The 18,322-nt window shown below is 37.7% G+C and overlaps 1 protein-coding gene across 3 annotated transcripts in view; it reads right to left on the reverse strand.

The window, feature by feature from the left end:
• Positions 1 to 18,322, reverse strand: part of PHIP (pleckstrin homology domain interacting protein) — a 113,715-nt gene that overhangs the window by 23,580 nt on the left and 71,813 nt on the right. For all 3 annotated transcript variants that reach the window (XM_054063684.1, XM_054063683.1, XM_054063685.1), the window contains 7 exons: positions 13,948 to 14,088; positions 12,759 to 12,835; positions 11,792 to 12,023; positions 8,888 to 9,007; positions 4,928 to 5,035; positions 4,399 to 4,523; positions 4,109 to 4,191 (listed from right to left, as the gene is read on the reverse strand). In XM_054063684.1, the coding sequence (XP_053919659.1) occupies positions 4,109 to 4,191; positions 4,399 to 4,523; positions 4,928 to 5,035; positions 8,888 to 9,007; positions 11,792 to 12,023; positions 12,759 to 12,835; positions 13,948 to 14,088 (886 nt within the window). The remainder of the gene's footprint in view (positions 1 to 4,108; positions 4,192 to 4,398; positions 4,524 to 4,927; positions 5,036 to 8,887; positions 9,008 to 11,791; positions 12,024 to 12,758; positions 12,836 to 13,947; positions 14,089 to 18,322) is intronic.

An 18,322-nucleotide genomic window follows, 5' to 3' on the forward strand; every position in this document is an offset into this window, starting at 1 on the left:
ACACATGCCGTAGGACTTCAAAACAATTTTTAGGGAAGTATTCAGCTCGGTCAATACAAGAACAAATGTAATTTAAGCCTGAGGTTCCAAGAACTGCACATTTCTGGTTTTGTAGGATTTGAATACACGCACTCCCTCAACTGCTGCAATCCTTGTTCTTTTTCAATACATCCACACTCTGCCTAAATGTTTGCTGCTGTTGTCTACATTAATAGGAAGTAAATATATTCTCAAAAATGTTCCTTCTTCTTTACCGCGCTATTTTTTGAAGTTTAATGGATTTGAAATAATTCTAGGACAATTACAAAGCTTCCACCAATAGTCCTAATTTTGTGTTGAATGTAACTAAACCAAGTATGACAGAAATGCCTGAAATGGAAGATTAAAAACGTAAATAAGAGCTGATGCTTTATTTTAAAGGAACAAATTATTCTGAAGAGCTCTTATAGTACAGTCTCCCAACAAGGCATTCCCTCATGATCAGTTTTACAACGAAACGTGTGTAGGTGGAACTGTTAGTGCCTTCAAGGGCCTGAATATTAGGCAGATCAAAATCACTTAGGAGCGTACACTGCCAGCCGCTTCAGATTCCTCAAGAGCCACGGCATTCCTATGGACAGAATGCTAAAGCAGAAAACAACATGACTGAAAAAGCCCCCAGAGCAATCTCTTGAATCACTATTTTTCCAACGCCCTTTGTGTTATCTTATCTATGCAGACAGAAGACCAAACATTCTTATTATAACAAAGATTTGGCATAGTTTTCCAGAACTGTGCATCACCACATAATGTTAGCTTGATGAAGATGTAAAATATAGGTTGAACTTAATGTGGCCCTTTAAGAGACAGGTACAACCAACTGTCATACATAGACATACAGGTAAAGCTGCAAGAATCCTACTGAGATATCTTCTAGCCCACTAGTTACACTATAGTAAAAAAAAGACATGCAGTAAAGAGAATCAGAGTAGAAATAAGAGCCTGTCTCTACTCAAATTTCATTAGCCTGTTCTTTCTGAATGGACTCATACTTTAATATACATTTAATATTAAAAAATAGAAATATCACAGATTAGCACATATTCTTCCCTAAACCAAACATAACACAGACAAAAACAGACCAAAAAACACCAACCCCACCACCAAAACCACCAAGAATTGGTATCGGTTGAAAGATCAACATTTTAATGACTTAATGTGGAGTCAGAAAATGTATCATCCAGTGACTCTCTGACTAGTAGCTATAAAAAATATTGATTTGCAGGCTAAATGCCAAAAGTAACAGAGGAATGATAAAAGATAGTGACAGCAGTCCCAAGAAGACAAACCAGCAACTGCATGACATGAAAAAAATACCTGTTTGTTAATAAAGAGCATGGTGAAACTTTAAAAGAAATAAGCACATTAGATGAATCCTGTTTATTTCAGATTCAGTTAAATCAGTTCAATTAAATTCCTAGTCAAATAGTCAGGAACAGTTTCACGTACAGTTCTAAGAAATTTCTCCCTGTCCTGGTAGAAAAAGATCTACTTTCAAGGAACATTTTTATATTGTGTTCCACACTGCAATGAAAAAGCATACGATTCGTTCCAAGTACATAACCATACACTAAAAAAATATCCAAAGTGTCGATATAGAGAGTGGGAAAGCACTCTGCAAGGCTCCTGGAAGAGCAGCAACAGTTATAACAGCAGTGTCTTGGCTATCTCTGCTTTAGCATTTCATATGATCTCAAAGAAGATGATTTTACCACATAAAAGAATGAACTCTACTTGTCCAACTTACTAGCTGATATTAAGACACTTCCAGACTACTAGACATTATTTATATTTTAGGCTTGATAAGAGGTTCAGGCACTTTCAATGCTTCTTGTCTAGCTCCAATTCTTTCCACACTGCAAGTTTCTAGAAATACAGCTGCCAACCCAGGAAGGTGATGCTATCTGTGCTCACAGTCTTACAAGCAGAAAAGGTAACACGTTTAAGTCCCTTCTCCACTCCTGGATTTCTATCACAACAGTTGACAAGATGTTCTGGCTAGGCTGTTCACATACAAGGTACAGCAGTCATTCTACTGCTGCTGTGACCTTGTGGGAAAACGTTTATGGCACTGCAGAGGAGAACAAGACCACAGATCCACAACCATCAGGAAAAGAGCAAAGCTTGGTGACACATTAGTAGATGTTGAACAATCTCGTCTCCTAGGGAATCTTTAAACTGAAATGACTTTTAAAGAAGAAACCAAGGTTTACCTTTCCTATTGAATTCAAAGTCCAGGGTCTTTACTAAATTCCCTACACAATTGAAGACTAGCTGTCTTTTTCAATAACATAATGTAAAGCATGAGGTGACGTGGAATATAGTACCATGTAATTTATACATCTACTGCTAAGGCACACATCCCATGCAAGGATGCCATGATGTACTTCAAAAGACAAGAGACTCACTGCTCCTTTACAGAAAATGTGTAAAGCACTGAGACCTGTTTTGTTTTTTTTTTTTTTAAAAAAAAGGGCAAATTATCAATACTTCAACTTTTGGGAGCATTTCACTTCACAGAACATACTGAAACACTGGAAAGGACTTAATGGTGCATGTAAGACTGTAAACACGGTAACAAGGCCAAATGCCGGGTCCTGCACTTGGGGCACAACAAGCCTATGCAGCGCTACAGACTGGGGGAAGAATGGCTGGAGAGCTGCACGGAAGAGAAGGACCTGGGGGTGCTGGTTGACAGCCGACTGAACATGAGCCAGCAGTGTGCCCAGGTGGCCAAGAAGGCCAATGGCATCTTGGCTTGTATCAGAAATGGGGTCACCAGCAGGTCCAGGGAGGTTATTCTCCCTCTGTACTCAGTACTCGTGAGACCGCACCTTGAATACTGTGTTCAGTTCTGGACCCCTCACCACAAGAAGGATGTTGAGGCTCTGGAGCGTGTCCAGAGAAGAGCAACAAAGCTGGTGAGGGGGCTGGAGAACAAGTCTTACGAGGAGCGGCTGAGACAGCTGGGGTTGTTTAGCCTGGAGAAGAGGAGGCTGAGGGGAGACCTTATTACTCTCTACAACTACCTGAAAGGAGGTTGTGGAGAGGAGGGAGCTTGCCTCTTCTCCCAAGTGACAGGGGACAGGACAAGAGGGAATGGCCTGAAGCTCCGTCAGGGGAGGTTCAGGTTGGATATCAGAAAAAAATTCTTCACAGTAAGAGTCATTGGGCACTGGCAGAGGCTGCCCAGGGAGGTGGTCGAGTCACCTTCCCTGGAGGTGTTTAAGGAACGGGTGGATGAAGTGCTGAGGGACATGGTTTAGGGAGTGTTAGGAATGGTTGGACTCGATGATCCAATGGGTCCTTTCCAACCTTGTGATTCTGTGACATGCAAATTTCTCTCTTACGGGAACAGAGTTCATCCTGAAAGCTGAAGAAGTAATACTTGCTGATCTTTTAAATTTCGGGGGCAATCTAAGGCTGTTCTTATGAGTAAGAATATATGTATTTCCTAACTTTCATTCTTCCTAATTTTCATTCTCCAGTATCCAACACTTCAAAATAACTACGCACAAGCAAAATAGAAAGAATCAAAAACATTCCCACACCGCACAACAGTTATTTATAATTACATAAATTTCAATTAAGCTAAACTATATATATGGGTTTTAGAACACGGTTCAAACAATTATAAAGAGATCTAGAGATCATAGATTTTAAATGGCAAAGGTGTTCCTAATATTTCCAGCAGAAATACCAGAAATTAGGGGACACCTCCTCAAAAACAAAAAAACCCCTTGTAGTAGCAATACAGTTGTAAGAGAGCCTTCAACCCAAAGGAAGATAAATATATAGGCTACAGTATTTCTAAAAACTATTCTTAATTCCTCTCTGCAAACACACAACTGAGGTTTTTATAATTTTTTTTTGCACTTTCTTTTTCAGATCACATTTAGTATCTTGTTTGCTTGCTGTTCAGTTAAGAACAAAGTAGGACTCCACATCCAGATATGGACAGAGCTTATTCTCTGATTTCAGCATAATATCAGGACTTATTTACCATAAGGTACTTTTTAAAAAGTTGTTATGAAAATAGGTAGACCAAAAAACTCCCCCCACAACTCACCTATGTTCCATCGCCTGTGTTTTGCATCATCAAACTGCTGCCTCAAAACTAGGAAATCTATGACATCTGGCATATCATGGTACCTAATTACAACAGAACACACAACTATTAAGCGATAAAACAATAAAAACAAAGTAAAGCACTTAGATAAAAAAATAACACTTCGAATTCAACACTTCAAAAGCAAAAGCTCAAGTCATGACATTGATAGTATCTTTTAACTTTCAACCTCAACCTCACACTCCCCCCCAGAAAAAGCCCCAATTTTAATATAATCTTGCTTTCCTTACTTCATGGTGAATGATCCTCCAGTTAGTTTACCCGTATCAGGGTCAAGAAAAGCTAGTTTAAGACAGCAGAGAGTAGGCAATCCCACTTCATACTTAATCCCAACAATTTTCATCAGCTCTTGCTCCTGGAATAAACAAAATGTTATGTACCACCAGTGAAGTTAAGAGCACTTTCCAAATAGCTTTCCGAAACATGAAAACGGGGTATGCTGAAAAGATCAGTTTTCTGCCAGAACATGTCAAAATCAAGTATCTGAAATGTAGTCTCTGCATTTCCTTGAGCAGATGAGGTGGTTATGCTTCATAGCAAAACATTTTCCAAACAAGTTACATTGTGAAGTAATAGCTTATTTTCAAAGAGTATAGTTGAAAGTCTAATTTCATTTGATTATTTATTAAGTTAACTTTTTCTCCTTATCTTAAAATACTAAGAGCACAACATTAGAAACATCTGTATCAAGAATCTTTCAATTAGTTTCCAAACATTTTAAAATATTAATATACAAACAAAAATTTAAAAAACTCATACCCGTAATTCCATTTTATGCCATGGTTGTTTCTTGGGATTAATGCTATATATTTTGTTCTTCTTAGCCATTATAACGTATGCTTCATGACCTTGTCGGAAATAGTAGACCTGAAAGGGAAACGTGACAGTTATCTAATAAACACTTCAAGGAGCTGTAATACTAGCATAGCACTGCCATGCAGTGTATATAATTTCTATTTTATCATCAACATTTTTCCACTGTTTCCCTGCAAAAGTAGCAAGTTCTCAAAAAATTAATTAAGGTATAGCAGAAACATTTACAGAAAAAGCAGGAACTGTTTGGAACACCATTTTCCCTGTGAGCAAAATTACACGCAAGACCAAAACAAAATCAGTAACAAAAACATGTTTACCAGCACACAAAAGAATAATTCAGTGACAGTAACATGAACTCCACTAATCCACCCAGTTATTCATCACTCTCCTACAGTGATGAACAACATGACAATCACGCAACACTAAATTCACTATCTGGCTAATCATATCTTTTTTTGCGCAAGATATATAGAACGATAAAATGGTTTGGGTTGGAAGGAACCTTAAAGACCATTCAGTTCCAATCCCCCTGCCACAAACAGGGACGTCTCCCACCACAAGAACACCAGCTCAAGGCCCTGTCCAAGCTGGCCTTGAACACCTCCAGGTATGGCGCAGCCACAGCTTCCCTGGGCAACCTGCGCCAGTGCCTCACCACCCTCATCGTGAAGAATTTCTTCCTAATGTCTACTTCTAAATCTTCCCCTTCCAATTTAAAGCCATTCCCCCTTGACCTATCACTACTTGCCCCTGTAAAAAGTCCCTCCACAGATATCTTGTAGCCCCTTCAAGTACTGGAAGGTAACTTTAAGGTCTCCTTGGACGCTCTCTTCTCCAGGCTGAACAGCCCCAACTCTCTCAGATGAAATATATTTTCTCAGTAGAAATATACTCTTGAAGGAAAATTCATCTGTTTGTTATTGTTTTAAGATTTTGATGTTCGTTTCCTTATCACCAAGTAAACAGCCTAACAAAGACAGGAACAAACTGAAAATAGAAATTTCAAGAGCTTATTAAAAATTTTCAGGTCCTTCCACTACAGAATTCCACAGTTCACACATCCAGATTCTATTAGATTTACTTTGATCCCATTGTATATGATACTATGTGGATGCATGTTTTTCTTATAAACCATGACTGTAATGAAGCAGTGAGATGAAATCCTTACAGATACATTGAAGAAATATATCTGAAATGAGAAACAGAAAGTTCCCAAGCTATCTAGAACAAAGACCTGATAAACACCTGTATTCCATTTTGCATTCCAGAAGCATTCTGATTAAAAACATCCTCTAAAAGTGCCCTAATCCACAAACATGGGCTTTCCATCAAGTAGGATGAGGAAACAATAATTAATTGCACAGGTCCAACTCAACAACAAAAAAGCAGCGCAAAAAGCCCTCAGTAAGTGTTAAAATATTTATACAAACACACTAATATTTGTGTTTCTACATGCTTTCCAAAACTGCTACCTAATAAAGCATTGCAAACAAATGCCTGTCAGGTTTCTGCATTAAGAGCTGCTGAACTTTCTTAACGTCACATGGCAATTTTATTCAGTTTTTTTCCTAAATAGAGAAGGACTCGGCAGCACAATTATTTTTAAGCTTTTGTTTTTCAGAGTATTCAACACTGACAGTATCCTCATGGGGGAAAATGCACAACAGTTATAGAAGGCATGAAAGCAATGAGAATCTCCTATGCACTATCAGAACTGAATTAGCAGAAAAAGGAACAGAGGCTACAGAGAGACAGACCTAAAATAATGCCAATCTAAATCACGCTGTCAACATTGTGACAATTGTTTCCCATACCTTTCAGTGAATTAAAACAACAATCCACTGTGGCACAAGCTACAAACAATTCCTCCTACACTTACTGTTTCTGCTAAACCCTTACATAAATTCAACACATTGTTTACAGAAGCGAAACATTTTTATTTTGTAACTGGCTTCAAGCATCGCATCTTCTGCCAAAAGAACAAATTAGAAACATAATGTGGAAAAAAGAATTTATGTCTTTCTCCGGGAAATTATATTTTAAATCTTGATAAATTCCTGCTTCTGCATGTTTGTTGTAATACCCAGACAAAACTGTTCTTTATCGTGTTAATGGTAGAATACTCCAATGAATATGCATTCTGTTTTGATAATCAGACTGGGAAATTGCAGTCCCATCTCTCTGGTGTTTCCACTGTTCCTCAAGACACATGAAAATGATCCGTAAATGACAGTATTCAGAAAGAGAAAATGGATGGTATATGCTATTTTTATGCACTGAGTATAACTAAATATAGCACTACTGTTTTTTCTAACTTGTTTGTACAGCTGTAAGAGAATGAATTTGAAATCTCTCTCCTCCCAAACCTTATAGAACATGCCAACCATCCACCAAAATGTTTGAAGACCACATAATATTTCTCTATATTAAATTGATCTTTTATTTCTGCGGATCTCAAAAGTAACTTTCTAGACGAATAGCTTCTTTTCATATCTTAAACAAATCCGGGAAGGGCAAGCATCAGAGATGGAATTTTAGACTGAGCAGCTTGATTACAAACATGCTCTATATTGGTGCAACAACTCCCACTTTCTAGGCACAGAACAGGATATTTCCTGTCCACCAATATAAAGCATTTTTCAGCAAAAGGATGCAGCTGAATACTGAGATATTCCTAGTATGCCCTGCACATGCTGTTCAGCAGGTGCCAAACCAAACATACCAGTTTATCTTACAAACCTGATATGATGTTAAAGTCTCCTGAGTAATACGGTACTGATAAATCCTTGGCAGCTTCATTGTATGCAGATGGTATCAAGCACCAAATATATTTATTTGGACTTGATCTTTTGAATAGCACAGTCTCCAAAACATGCTTGCCGGAGGGTATAATAAATACATAAGCATTTTCTCCAGTTGCAGTCCTCAACTTGAAGTGCTCCTTCCCTCCCTCACTAGCAATGCTGATGTAATTTTTGCATAGCTGTGCTGCGAACAGCATCAGTGAAGTGATCCAGTGAAAACAAAACTGCTTGCATATTCAACCTCTGCTCTCAATTCGGTTTAAGGTGGTGTCTATAATCAGCTCTAGATCAGGACCAAATTCAATCAACTTTTCCACCATATCAAGTACTTCTCCAACTCCATTCTCAAAGTGTGAGCTATACAAGAACTCTGTTTATAATCTCAGAAACATGTCACTCCCTGAAAAGCCAATGAGACTACACATTACAGTGTACGCCAGCTATTTCTACTTATTATGACCTGAGTGGATTTTAGGAAACATGCAAAGACTACAGTTTTCATGATTGCCTTCTATCTGATACTTGTTATTCATAAAATTGACTCCAATGTTCACGTGCTATATATTCCAAAGTAGAAACTGCTGGGTGTCCACTTGTATTTTGAGACATCTGGACCATGTTTACAAGGTGTTTAAAGTCTAGTTTGTGTAATATATATATACAAAACTTCTCATGGTTTTCTATTATAAGAGAACAAAAGTCCCGAACTGAAGTTATTCAAACAACTTAAATTCACATTTGATTTCTTACCTGTTCTTAAGCACACAATATGCTCTACAACTAAGGAGGACTAGTTTTACTAGATAAAGCATCTCACACAGCCTGTATACATATCAAAGAAATAAAGATACTGAGCATAGTACGAAAAGGTATATTACTGCAACAGCATGGAAAAGTCAAAGCAACACTGTGCAGAATATTTTAAGCACGGGAAAGACTAAATGAAGTAAAAGAAAATTTTAGCCAGATCGAAGAATGTTTTGATGAAAATCCAAAACAGTCTGAAAATAAGTCTGTGGAAAAAAACACACATATGAAAATTTAAAAAGGCAAAAACAAGCTGAAAGAAGCAAGAACCCAGAGGGAAAAACTGCAATACCTCATCCCCCATCTGTGGCACAAATGGGCACCGACGAGGAACAGTGTCTGTAATCCATGCTGAAGGCAGCCATTCTTCCAGTGTCAAACCATTTTCTGCCAGAACTCCCACAGCCAGTCTCTGAAGAAAAGGCACACAGAAGATTAATATGAATAAACTAACATCTGGGGAAGCTTTGGGGGGTGTTTTATTAAAAGTCAACTGCTGTTTCTGCAGTACATTTAATGTAAAAAGGAAATTATTGCCAGTGTGAAGATAAACGTTACTTAACTGCATATAGTAACACCAAGACCGAAATCATTAATAATCCGAAAAACTCAATGGTCTTTTTAGTTGTGGGTTTTGGTTGTTCATTTTTGGGTTTTTTTTTTTGTTTTCTTTCCCTTTGTTTGTTTTGGGGGTGGCGGTGGGGCCCTTCTAAGAAAGACTGAATTTATTAACACTACAGTAACTATGTCTCTTACTCAAAAAGATAAAACTGAAATATGCTGCTCTCTTCAACTAAATTCAGGAGGTTGCCTCTGCCCATACAGCAGTGTCGAGTTAAGGAATGCCAAAGAATGAGGAGGAAGACATTAGCAAATACAAACAGAGGCAAAGCACGCGGAAATGACCTAGACTGGGTACACTCATTACCTACTGGCATATTTACTATAATATAATGTCCCGTGGAACTGCATTTTAAGATTCTATGTCCACATTGTGAGTTATTAATAAAGCTCACTGCAATTGCTGGTCCTAGGTGCACACTGCACATCAACATCTAATAGGCCAGATAAAGCAGATTTTTGTTCAACCATTTAAGCAAGATTGCTTTGAAATTATCAAAAGAATCTTGTGCATGTACTGAAAGCAACCTTGGATGGTTGTAGAGAAATCCACTCGATATGGCCAGTGACAGAAGACTCTCCATGTCCAGACTGCAAAAAAAGATACTCCAAGTGTAATTCCATTGCACAAATTCAAACTTAGTTTCAACCAGGATGGGAACTGCTTTGAGTGCACCACTGGAGTACCAGTGGGTACCCATAGGTAAAAGCATACACACAGTTAAACAAAATCAAAACAGAACCTCTCCATTGCAATAAATCACTAACACAGAAGGACCTTATGTATTTTGAGGTCTAACCATGTCTGCCTTGTGAAAAAATGATGCACTGGATCAAAGCAAAGTCAGTCTAGCTTATTGGTGAGCTATGTGAAGGTAGTAAGAAACAGCCTTTAAACAGAAAATCTTCCCTTGTTTTAACTTAACACATTAATCATCAGTTTAAGACCCTTAGGAAGTCAAGCCTGAAGTCAGTTAATCATCAAGAAGAGACTAGTCCCACAGAATTTGTCTAATAATTTCTGAAACTAAATCCTTTATTAATTAGTTCCACAATCTAATCACATACTCAGGTGGTTTGGGGATTTTGTTTGCTTTTGGGAGGTTGGGGTTTAATGGGGAAAGGCTCTTTTTTGAGCTTCAAGTCTGTGTCGTCAGGTGCTATATCTCACTGCTGAAGGAAGTAATTCCTTATTTACTAATTTCTAAACCATTTATAGTTTTATAAAAGCTTTTTTATCATATCTCCTCCAAACTCTCTCCCTTCTAAAAATCAGCCTCTGTGTCTGTCCCAAATTAAAGATATTCTGTACCCTTTGATCTTCCTAGGTGCTCCTTTCTTACCCTTCTTCACTGTTGTACCATTTTTTACATCGAATTTTGGTGCAGGGATTAGAAATGCAAGCACCATTAAAGATCTTATCAGCTAATGCATTAATAGGGAAGAATTACATTCACTGTCTGGTCCTTTCTTAATTCCTAAGATTCTGTGCCAGGCTACAAAGACAGTCAAAAATTCTTTCCTCAATGGAAAGTCCTAATTTCAATTCAGGTTCAGGAATTGGGAAGAACTTCTACCAGTGAGGACTTCGAGCTTCTTGCCCAGTAAGGAGTGCGTAAATAGCAAGATACTATTAGTATTGACACAGCGACTTATGACTGTGTACAACAAACAAAAAATAGTCTAATCAAAGAATAAAGACTATCACCTAATATCCTGCACATTGTTACAAAGATTCACAGCAAAGCTAATACTATGCCAACCAGATCTTTAAAACAGCTGTTTTGTCATTTGGCAATCTAATGAGGGCTGAAATAATGATCTTAAGGACTCCTAATCTTATAAATAAACAAAATACAGTTATTTGGTTTGTTTCCTTGGGCACTGCAAAAATAGAAGCTATGAGCTTATGAAAGCAATCAGCATCTCCCAGATAGATCACTTCTGGTCTCTTTAAAGAAAGAATGAAGAAACAAAGTCTTTGGATCTAATACTCAATTGAAAAACAAAACACACACACACACACACACCCTCAAACCACAACACACTGAAAATAAGAGAAGTCATTGAAAATTTCCATGTACTGATCTAAACTGGAATGACATGGTTATATTAGAAAGGAAACAAAACACAATCAGACAACAAAATCCCGATCAAGTGAAATTCCCTTTGGTAGAAATAGTGGCAAGCATGCAAATATCATGCATCATGGAGCTGATAGAAAAATTACACGATTGCACAATTATGCAGGGGAGAGATTCAGTACAGCTGAAAAATTACAAGCACATGTTATACCAATACATCAATACAAAGGAAGTTTCTGGTCTGAGAAAAGATGGTCTCGAGGACGTTAAAACTGTTCCTTAAATGAAATGCACCATATTTAGAAAGTGTATCATTACAGCAACCTATCATTTAACTTACAATGAGTAAGGAGTTGTCATTTATTATGAGTAAAAGTCACGGTGAGTTTTCAAATAAGACAATATTAAGTTGCATACATAACTGAATCATTAAACTTATTCTTTCTGAGACAGTAGAAAGGAGCATTCTTAATATACAAAGAACATCTAACCTTTTGTTTTCTCTCTTTGGGTTTCCTCTTCTTTGGTGAGGTTGATGGCCCATCTTTCTCCTCAATCCCTTTTTTCCTTTCCTTTTTGATTTGCTTCTTTTGTTTTTCAGGTCCTTCTTCATCCTCTGAACTACTATCTGCTTTCTTTGTTTTAATTTTAGGAATTTTCTTTGGTGGTTGCAAATTGATTCCTGCATCTGCCGTCCAGTCAGAATAATCACTTGAGTAGTCACTATGAATGATACACCACAGAAAAATCCCCAAAATTAAAGAAGTTAAAAAGCAACTCAGAGTGCATTTGATTATATCATATAACCCAGTACAAGATTAGAGTTAAAAGTCTAGATCACTACAATACTTTAATAGTTAAAACCCAGTGTCTAAAATCCTGTATTTATCTACAACTTAAAAGTCAGCAAACCAAAAGCCTTGAGATCATTCATCCTTGCAAGGATTAACATCTGGCACCACCAGGAACAAATTCAGCTTACTTGGTCAATTTAAGATGTTACGTGCTTAAGTCTGGATGTTGTTCTCAGGACTTCTGTTTTTTAATAGCTTTGAACAAAAATAATATGCTAAAGAAAAAACAAAGGATGGATTGAAGCCACCTCAATCTTTGCTGCCCAATTTCAAACCAAGGGTCAGCAGAGGCTGTCACACAGCTCAGACTGACAGTCATAGGAAACTGCTACCACATGCCTGAAGAGTGCACATGCCAGCAAATCATTATCCTTCTGCAAAACTGAATTGGAATTGATTACGGTTCTCACAAACAAGGATGAAACCTTCCCTAAATTTTTGTTAGCAATACAGCTGAAAAGTAAATCCTGGAAGTTTCAAGGTCTTTTTCATCTTTTCTTCTAAATGTGCACAAGTTTTAGTTATTACTTATCCACTATTTACAGATAAGTTTACTTAAAATTTATCAGCAGTACTTTACACTGTAAGGTATACTGTCACTTACCTAGAACTTCCATCACTGTGCCACGCCCTTTCATCATCTTCTGATGTTCCACCACTGGCAACAACAACTTCCCCTTCCTAGTGGAAGGGGGGAAAGGAGGTGGCAGGGAAAAAGAAAGCATTTTCTTTGAAATACAGAAAAGTTATAATACATGACAATATGAGTAAGAATTTTCTAGGCTTTACATATGTTATAAACATAGAGCATAACAAAAACTTGTTATTGCTAAAAAAGCATTTTACTTTGCAGATAGTTACTTTACATCAATGGGCTTAATTAAACAAAAAGAAGTAAGAAAATATCTATGCCTGGACGGACACACAGCATAGAGCAACAGTTACTCCAGTACAAACTTTACATACTCTTATTACTCATTTCTCTGCTGTAGATACAGAAGCAGAGAATGGTTGAGGCTGGAAAGGAACTCTGGAGGTCCTCTGCTATGAGGATAGGCTGAGTGAGTTGGGGTTGTTCACCCTGGAGAAGAGAAGGCCCCAGGGAGACCCTAAAGTGACCTTCCAGTACCTGAAGGGGCTGCAGGAAAGCTGGGGAGGAACTTTTTACAAGGGTGTGGAGTGATAGGATGAAGGGAGGTAGCTTTACATTGGAAGGGGGAAGATTTAGTTTAGACATTAGGAAGAAATTCTTCACGATGAGGGTGGTGAGGCACTGGCACAGGTTGCCCAGGGAAGTTGTGGATGCCCCATCCCTGGAAGTGTTCAAGGCCAGGCTGGATGGGGCTTTGAACAGCCTGGTCTGGTGGCAGGTGTCCCTGCATATGTCAGGGGGATTGGAACTGGATGATCTTATAGGTCCCTTCCAACCCAAACCATTCTATGATTCTTCCTGTTCAAGCAGGGCCACCTACAGCGGTGACCATACTTGGTAGGTCCAAGCTGATCAGGGGTACAAATATAGGGAAATATTTAACCTTGCACACATAGAGTTTGCAAATTGCCCTTACAAATAAGCATTTCTGCCTTTGGTCAATTACTTTTTAGGCAAAACCAAATACATACAACAGCATGGAGAAAGCTAATTCAACATCACTTTTAAAAGAGGTGAAAAAAAATGCACAATGAAAAATGTAACCAGAATTTCCACTAGAAACAATGTTTAATAAGCTATAGCAGGAGCTTAACAAGTAGAAATGGAATATATAAAACTGTCTCATGAATAAGGATCTTACATCTGAGGAACTGTGTCCATTTTCTAACTCTTCAGCAGGCCTAACAGGTTCTTCTACTGCGTATCTTGTACGGTAGTTGTGCTGATTAGCCTGCTGTTTTTTCGAGTCACTAGTGTCTAGTAAATGATCATGAGAATGGTTCTGCAAAGACACAAGTCAAAATACAGAATTATTGAGTACATATTTTACTAATATATAGTGTCTTCTTTAATAGTATCCAGGAATCAACTTTAGCAGTAGCAAAAAGATACAAGTTTCAACATCACAAAATTCAAAACAGGTGCAATACTAAAGAACTGCTGAAGAAAACACTCCACATACACAGTTAAATATAAGCACCAAGCAGTTCAGTATATTCTGAAAATAATTAAATTTCTTCCCAGATATAATAGAAAAAGTATCTTTAATTACTAAAACTCTTTATTTTCTAAAGCATTTAACTACTGAACAGGCTGCTAACAGCAGCTTGTAACAACTCAAAATTACATTTAAAGTGGCCAGACTCTCACAGAGAACTCCAGAGGATTTTATTTTGCAACTGAGGGGTCAGATCTGTTAGAAGAGAGTCCCATACAGTCACACATCCCTTAGCACACAGAGGTGACTGTTAGCAAGTGAAGGCCTTTAAATGGCACAATGATGCATGGGAGAGTTCAAATGAATGAGTCAGTTGGAAAGAATTTGAGTTCTTATAAAGCTTAGAACAATGAAATAAGGCTGTAATTAAGAAACACTTCACACTAGCATAAAGACATTTTCTTTCTCCTGTAGAATATACATAATACAAAAAATTGCTTTCAATATGAAGTGTATAACCTTGTATTAGTCCCCAAGCTCCAGCAAAAAAATCCAAGAGCAACAGTCTCAAGAGTTTTGTCTGCTTGTACCTATTCCTCTTGGATTTTTTTCTTTTGTAGGAAAGAGATGATCTTTCCCATCATGTATGATGAAAGCTGACTTATGAGGCAAAATTTTCTCTGAAATAAAGAACTGTACTAAAACTAGGATAAGCAGCAGTATCTAGCAGTATTTTCAGTTTCTTTAGCCAGAAAAACTTTCATTAAAATGCAGAACGCTGGTAGTTGTAGCTTGCCCACACATCGATCTGTACAACTGCATTACAGTTTTCACCAAAGCACACAGGACAAATGTGAAACTGCTCTATTCAATAAGCACTGTGTTTCTGTTGTTTTGCACGGTAAATTCAAGTGGGGAAGCTACCACTGACACCACAGCTACCAGAAACTCTGCTAATGGAACTGCTCACCAATCAGCATTTTAACATTGCCCAAGACTTTTGAGACCTGGGGCATTCCTCCTCCTGGATTCAAACTGGCAGCACATACCAGGTCTGCTCAAGCTGCTCTGACCTGACCCCAAACAGCTCCAAGGCAGCCCTAAGACTAGTGGCTCAGACCATCACACAGCCTTCTGTCCCTCAGCCTTCTGGGGCTGCTCACTTCTTGTCAAGCTCTTGGGATTCATTGCAGAAGTAAAGGTCACCCAAGCCAGCATTACAGCAATTTGCTTCTGCTGCTGAATTGTGACTTTTTTTATTAAGCCCATCTGCCTCTTAGTATAACGAAACACAGTACGAGGAAGCATGGACAGACTAAAATCACATGAGCACAATGAAAGAAATTAATCAATAGTTAATAATGAGAACATATTTTGCAGAAGCTACATTACAGCCCAACTGTAATGCTCATGTCTTACTCTGTAGAAACAAAAGCCCTAAAATTTACATACCTATTTCCATTCAGAGATGAGATTTCTTGAATTGTTATACAGCTTTTCTCTACTTATATTAGAACTATGGACCCTTGGAAAACTGAAGTGCTTTGCATTATTCTGATTCTGGAAAGAGCTTGAGGAAACAACCTCCCCAGTCCCCATCATTCCTTCATGGGAGCAAGTAACATCACTGTATGAATATTGGACAATAGGAATGCCAAAGAATAACAAAATGTTCTGGGAAAGACGCAATGCCAAAAAGAAGGGAGGGGAAAAAGAAAAAAAATCAAACCCATAAGTTATCGGTAAGTAGCAGAATGATGAAATGACTGAAACTGGAAAGGACCTCTGGATGTCACATTGTCCAGCCCCACTCATCAAGAAGGAACCAGAAATGGGTGTCCTTTCAGTTAGAAGGGAACATTAGTAAGTATTATTTTGTCATTGTTATATGAACAGAACTCATACATTTTGAAAGTTGATGTAAAAACTAGTATTTCTTACTGGTATGAATATAACTGAATTTGCATATGAGGACAATGCTTTAATACAAGCCTTGTTTACTTTGTTCCCAGACCAGCTGACAGTACTCTAGAAAGACACACTTTCTGGAATTCATGATGCTGTAAATTCTTAGGTCTACAAGATTGCTAGAAGAAAATGTTAACCCCTCCATTTAGACCTACAGACTACTAGAAGACATTAACCCCTCTATTTTGGTTAAGGTGTTCCCCATCTCCTCTAGATCATAAATTCTCTCATTAAACTTCTAAGAATTCATTAAACAACACAGAACGACTGTAGCTTCACAACACTATTGTAAAATAAAATGACAAGGCATCAGCATCAAAGCCAACTGCATGCACTCAAGGAAAAGCAAGATTTACACAGTACTTTCCAGTTCTATCATCAACCTAACAGAACTTGTATTCAAAGTCACACAGTCACCGTAAAGAACAGCACCGTGAGAGCTGCTATAATTAGGTTACTAATTTCTATTTTAAGAAAACTCTAGAAATATCACGCAACAGCTCTTGGAGTCCAGTCAGTCTTGCCTCTCTTTCCAGGTGTTTATTTGATTTTATTATGGAAACTACAGAAGATGACAACCCCCGTTCACCATTCTTATTGTTCAGACACTACTGAGAAAAAGTGTTGCTCGTGCTAACCATAAGCAACAATGAAAATTGCTAAAATCTGAGCTGTTTATTTAATTGGGAGATTCAATCACTAGGGATCAAACACCCTTTTCCTCTTGCAAATCTGCTTATTTAAAGCCCATTTGATACCTACTCATTTCTGAACCCCAGGATTTATCTCAAGGGATCTCAATTAGTGTACTAACAACTCAACTCCTCTAAAAAGAGACAAACCTAATGAAGAATAAACTATGGGAAAAATGTGAGATTTATTTGTCCCAAGATGCCATAGAAAAATATCCTGTAGGGTTTAAGAAGGATTCATTTAAATGTTCTGAAGGTGTGACTGAATTCAGCAATAATTTCTGTACAGAAAATTTACTGACATACTCAACTGCAGAAACCACAACTGTCTGCTTTCTGCTGTATTTCCTTGGGGCAAAGGTGGGGAGTGATAAAGGATTTACCAAGTTCTCTCTCGCTCGCATTCTGGGCATCAGAATCCAGATGACAGACCCTCCAGTGACTGAGATATATGAAGGACACATTCTTCTCTGGGTAAATAAACGAAACTGAAGAGAGATTTTCCTAAGCCACCTTTTGCTCGGAGGGATTTTAAAGGCATAAATATCCACACTGAAAGTATAGGGCTCAAAAGGATCCAGTGCTGCCTTTACGGTTTGGAGACTAAAAAATTTCTTCCGAAAAAGATTTTCCAAAAATATCCACATTAAGTTTGTCTGTTTCAAAGATGTAATAAAAGTAATTGCCAAAACCAAAATCCTGGACCAACAACCCTACTCTGCTATTTTTATGTCCTAGTAATATTTTAGGTAAATTGTAACCCAATTAGAGACTTAAGGGTAGGTTGGTGGGAATTCATGTTGTCAGAAAGGGTCTTTTCTGATAGTCTGTTATTTCAGTCTGTTATGAGTCCTGTCAGGGCCACCTACAAAACCGTAAGTGGCATAGAGCTTCTTCCCTCTATATACAAAAAAACCTCAAGATACACTGAAAAAAATATTTGTTGACTTTATCTTGAGCAAACATAATCAATGTTGGTGATTGCAGCATTGACGTTAGCTTATCGGTACCGTTTCTTAAGATAACAATGCATACAATTTTAATACAAATAATAAACTGAAGAAAAATTTAAGAAATTTAATAGAGAAATTGAAAATTACCAGGGAACTGTTTGGGGATTGGGGAGCGCTCATTTCACTTTTTTTTGAAAACTTTACTTAGGTGGAGTATGAAAAAAAGCAGCAAAAATGAACACTCAAATTTAGGATCAAACTTGCTCATCTCAAATTCATCTTCTACTGCACAGAAGAGTAATCCGCCATTATGAAAAACCAAATAGCACTACTAAGCATCTGAAATTTACTTACTATCAGATTGCTTTTGATCTCAGTCTATTCCTCACCAAGAAAGTGAGTAAGAAACAGCACAGGCACTAAGTATGGTGGTCTGATAAAGTTAAGAGCTGCAGAGTCTTTTGT

Source organism: Cuculus canorus, chromosome 3 (genome assembly GCF_017976375.1).
Source record: "Cuculus canorus isolate bCucCan1 chromosome 3, bCucCan1.pri, whole genome shotgun sequence".
NCBI lineage: Eukaryota > Metazoa > Chordata > Aves > Cuculiformes > Cuculidae > Cuculus > Cuculus canorus.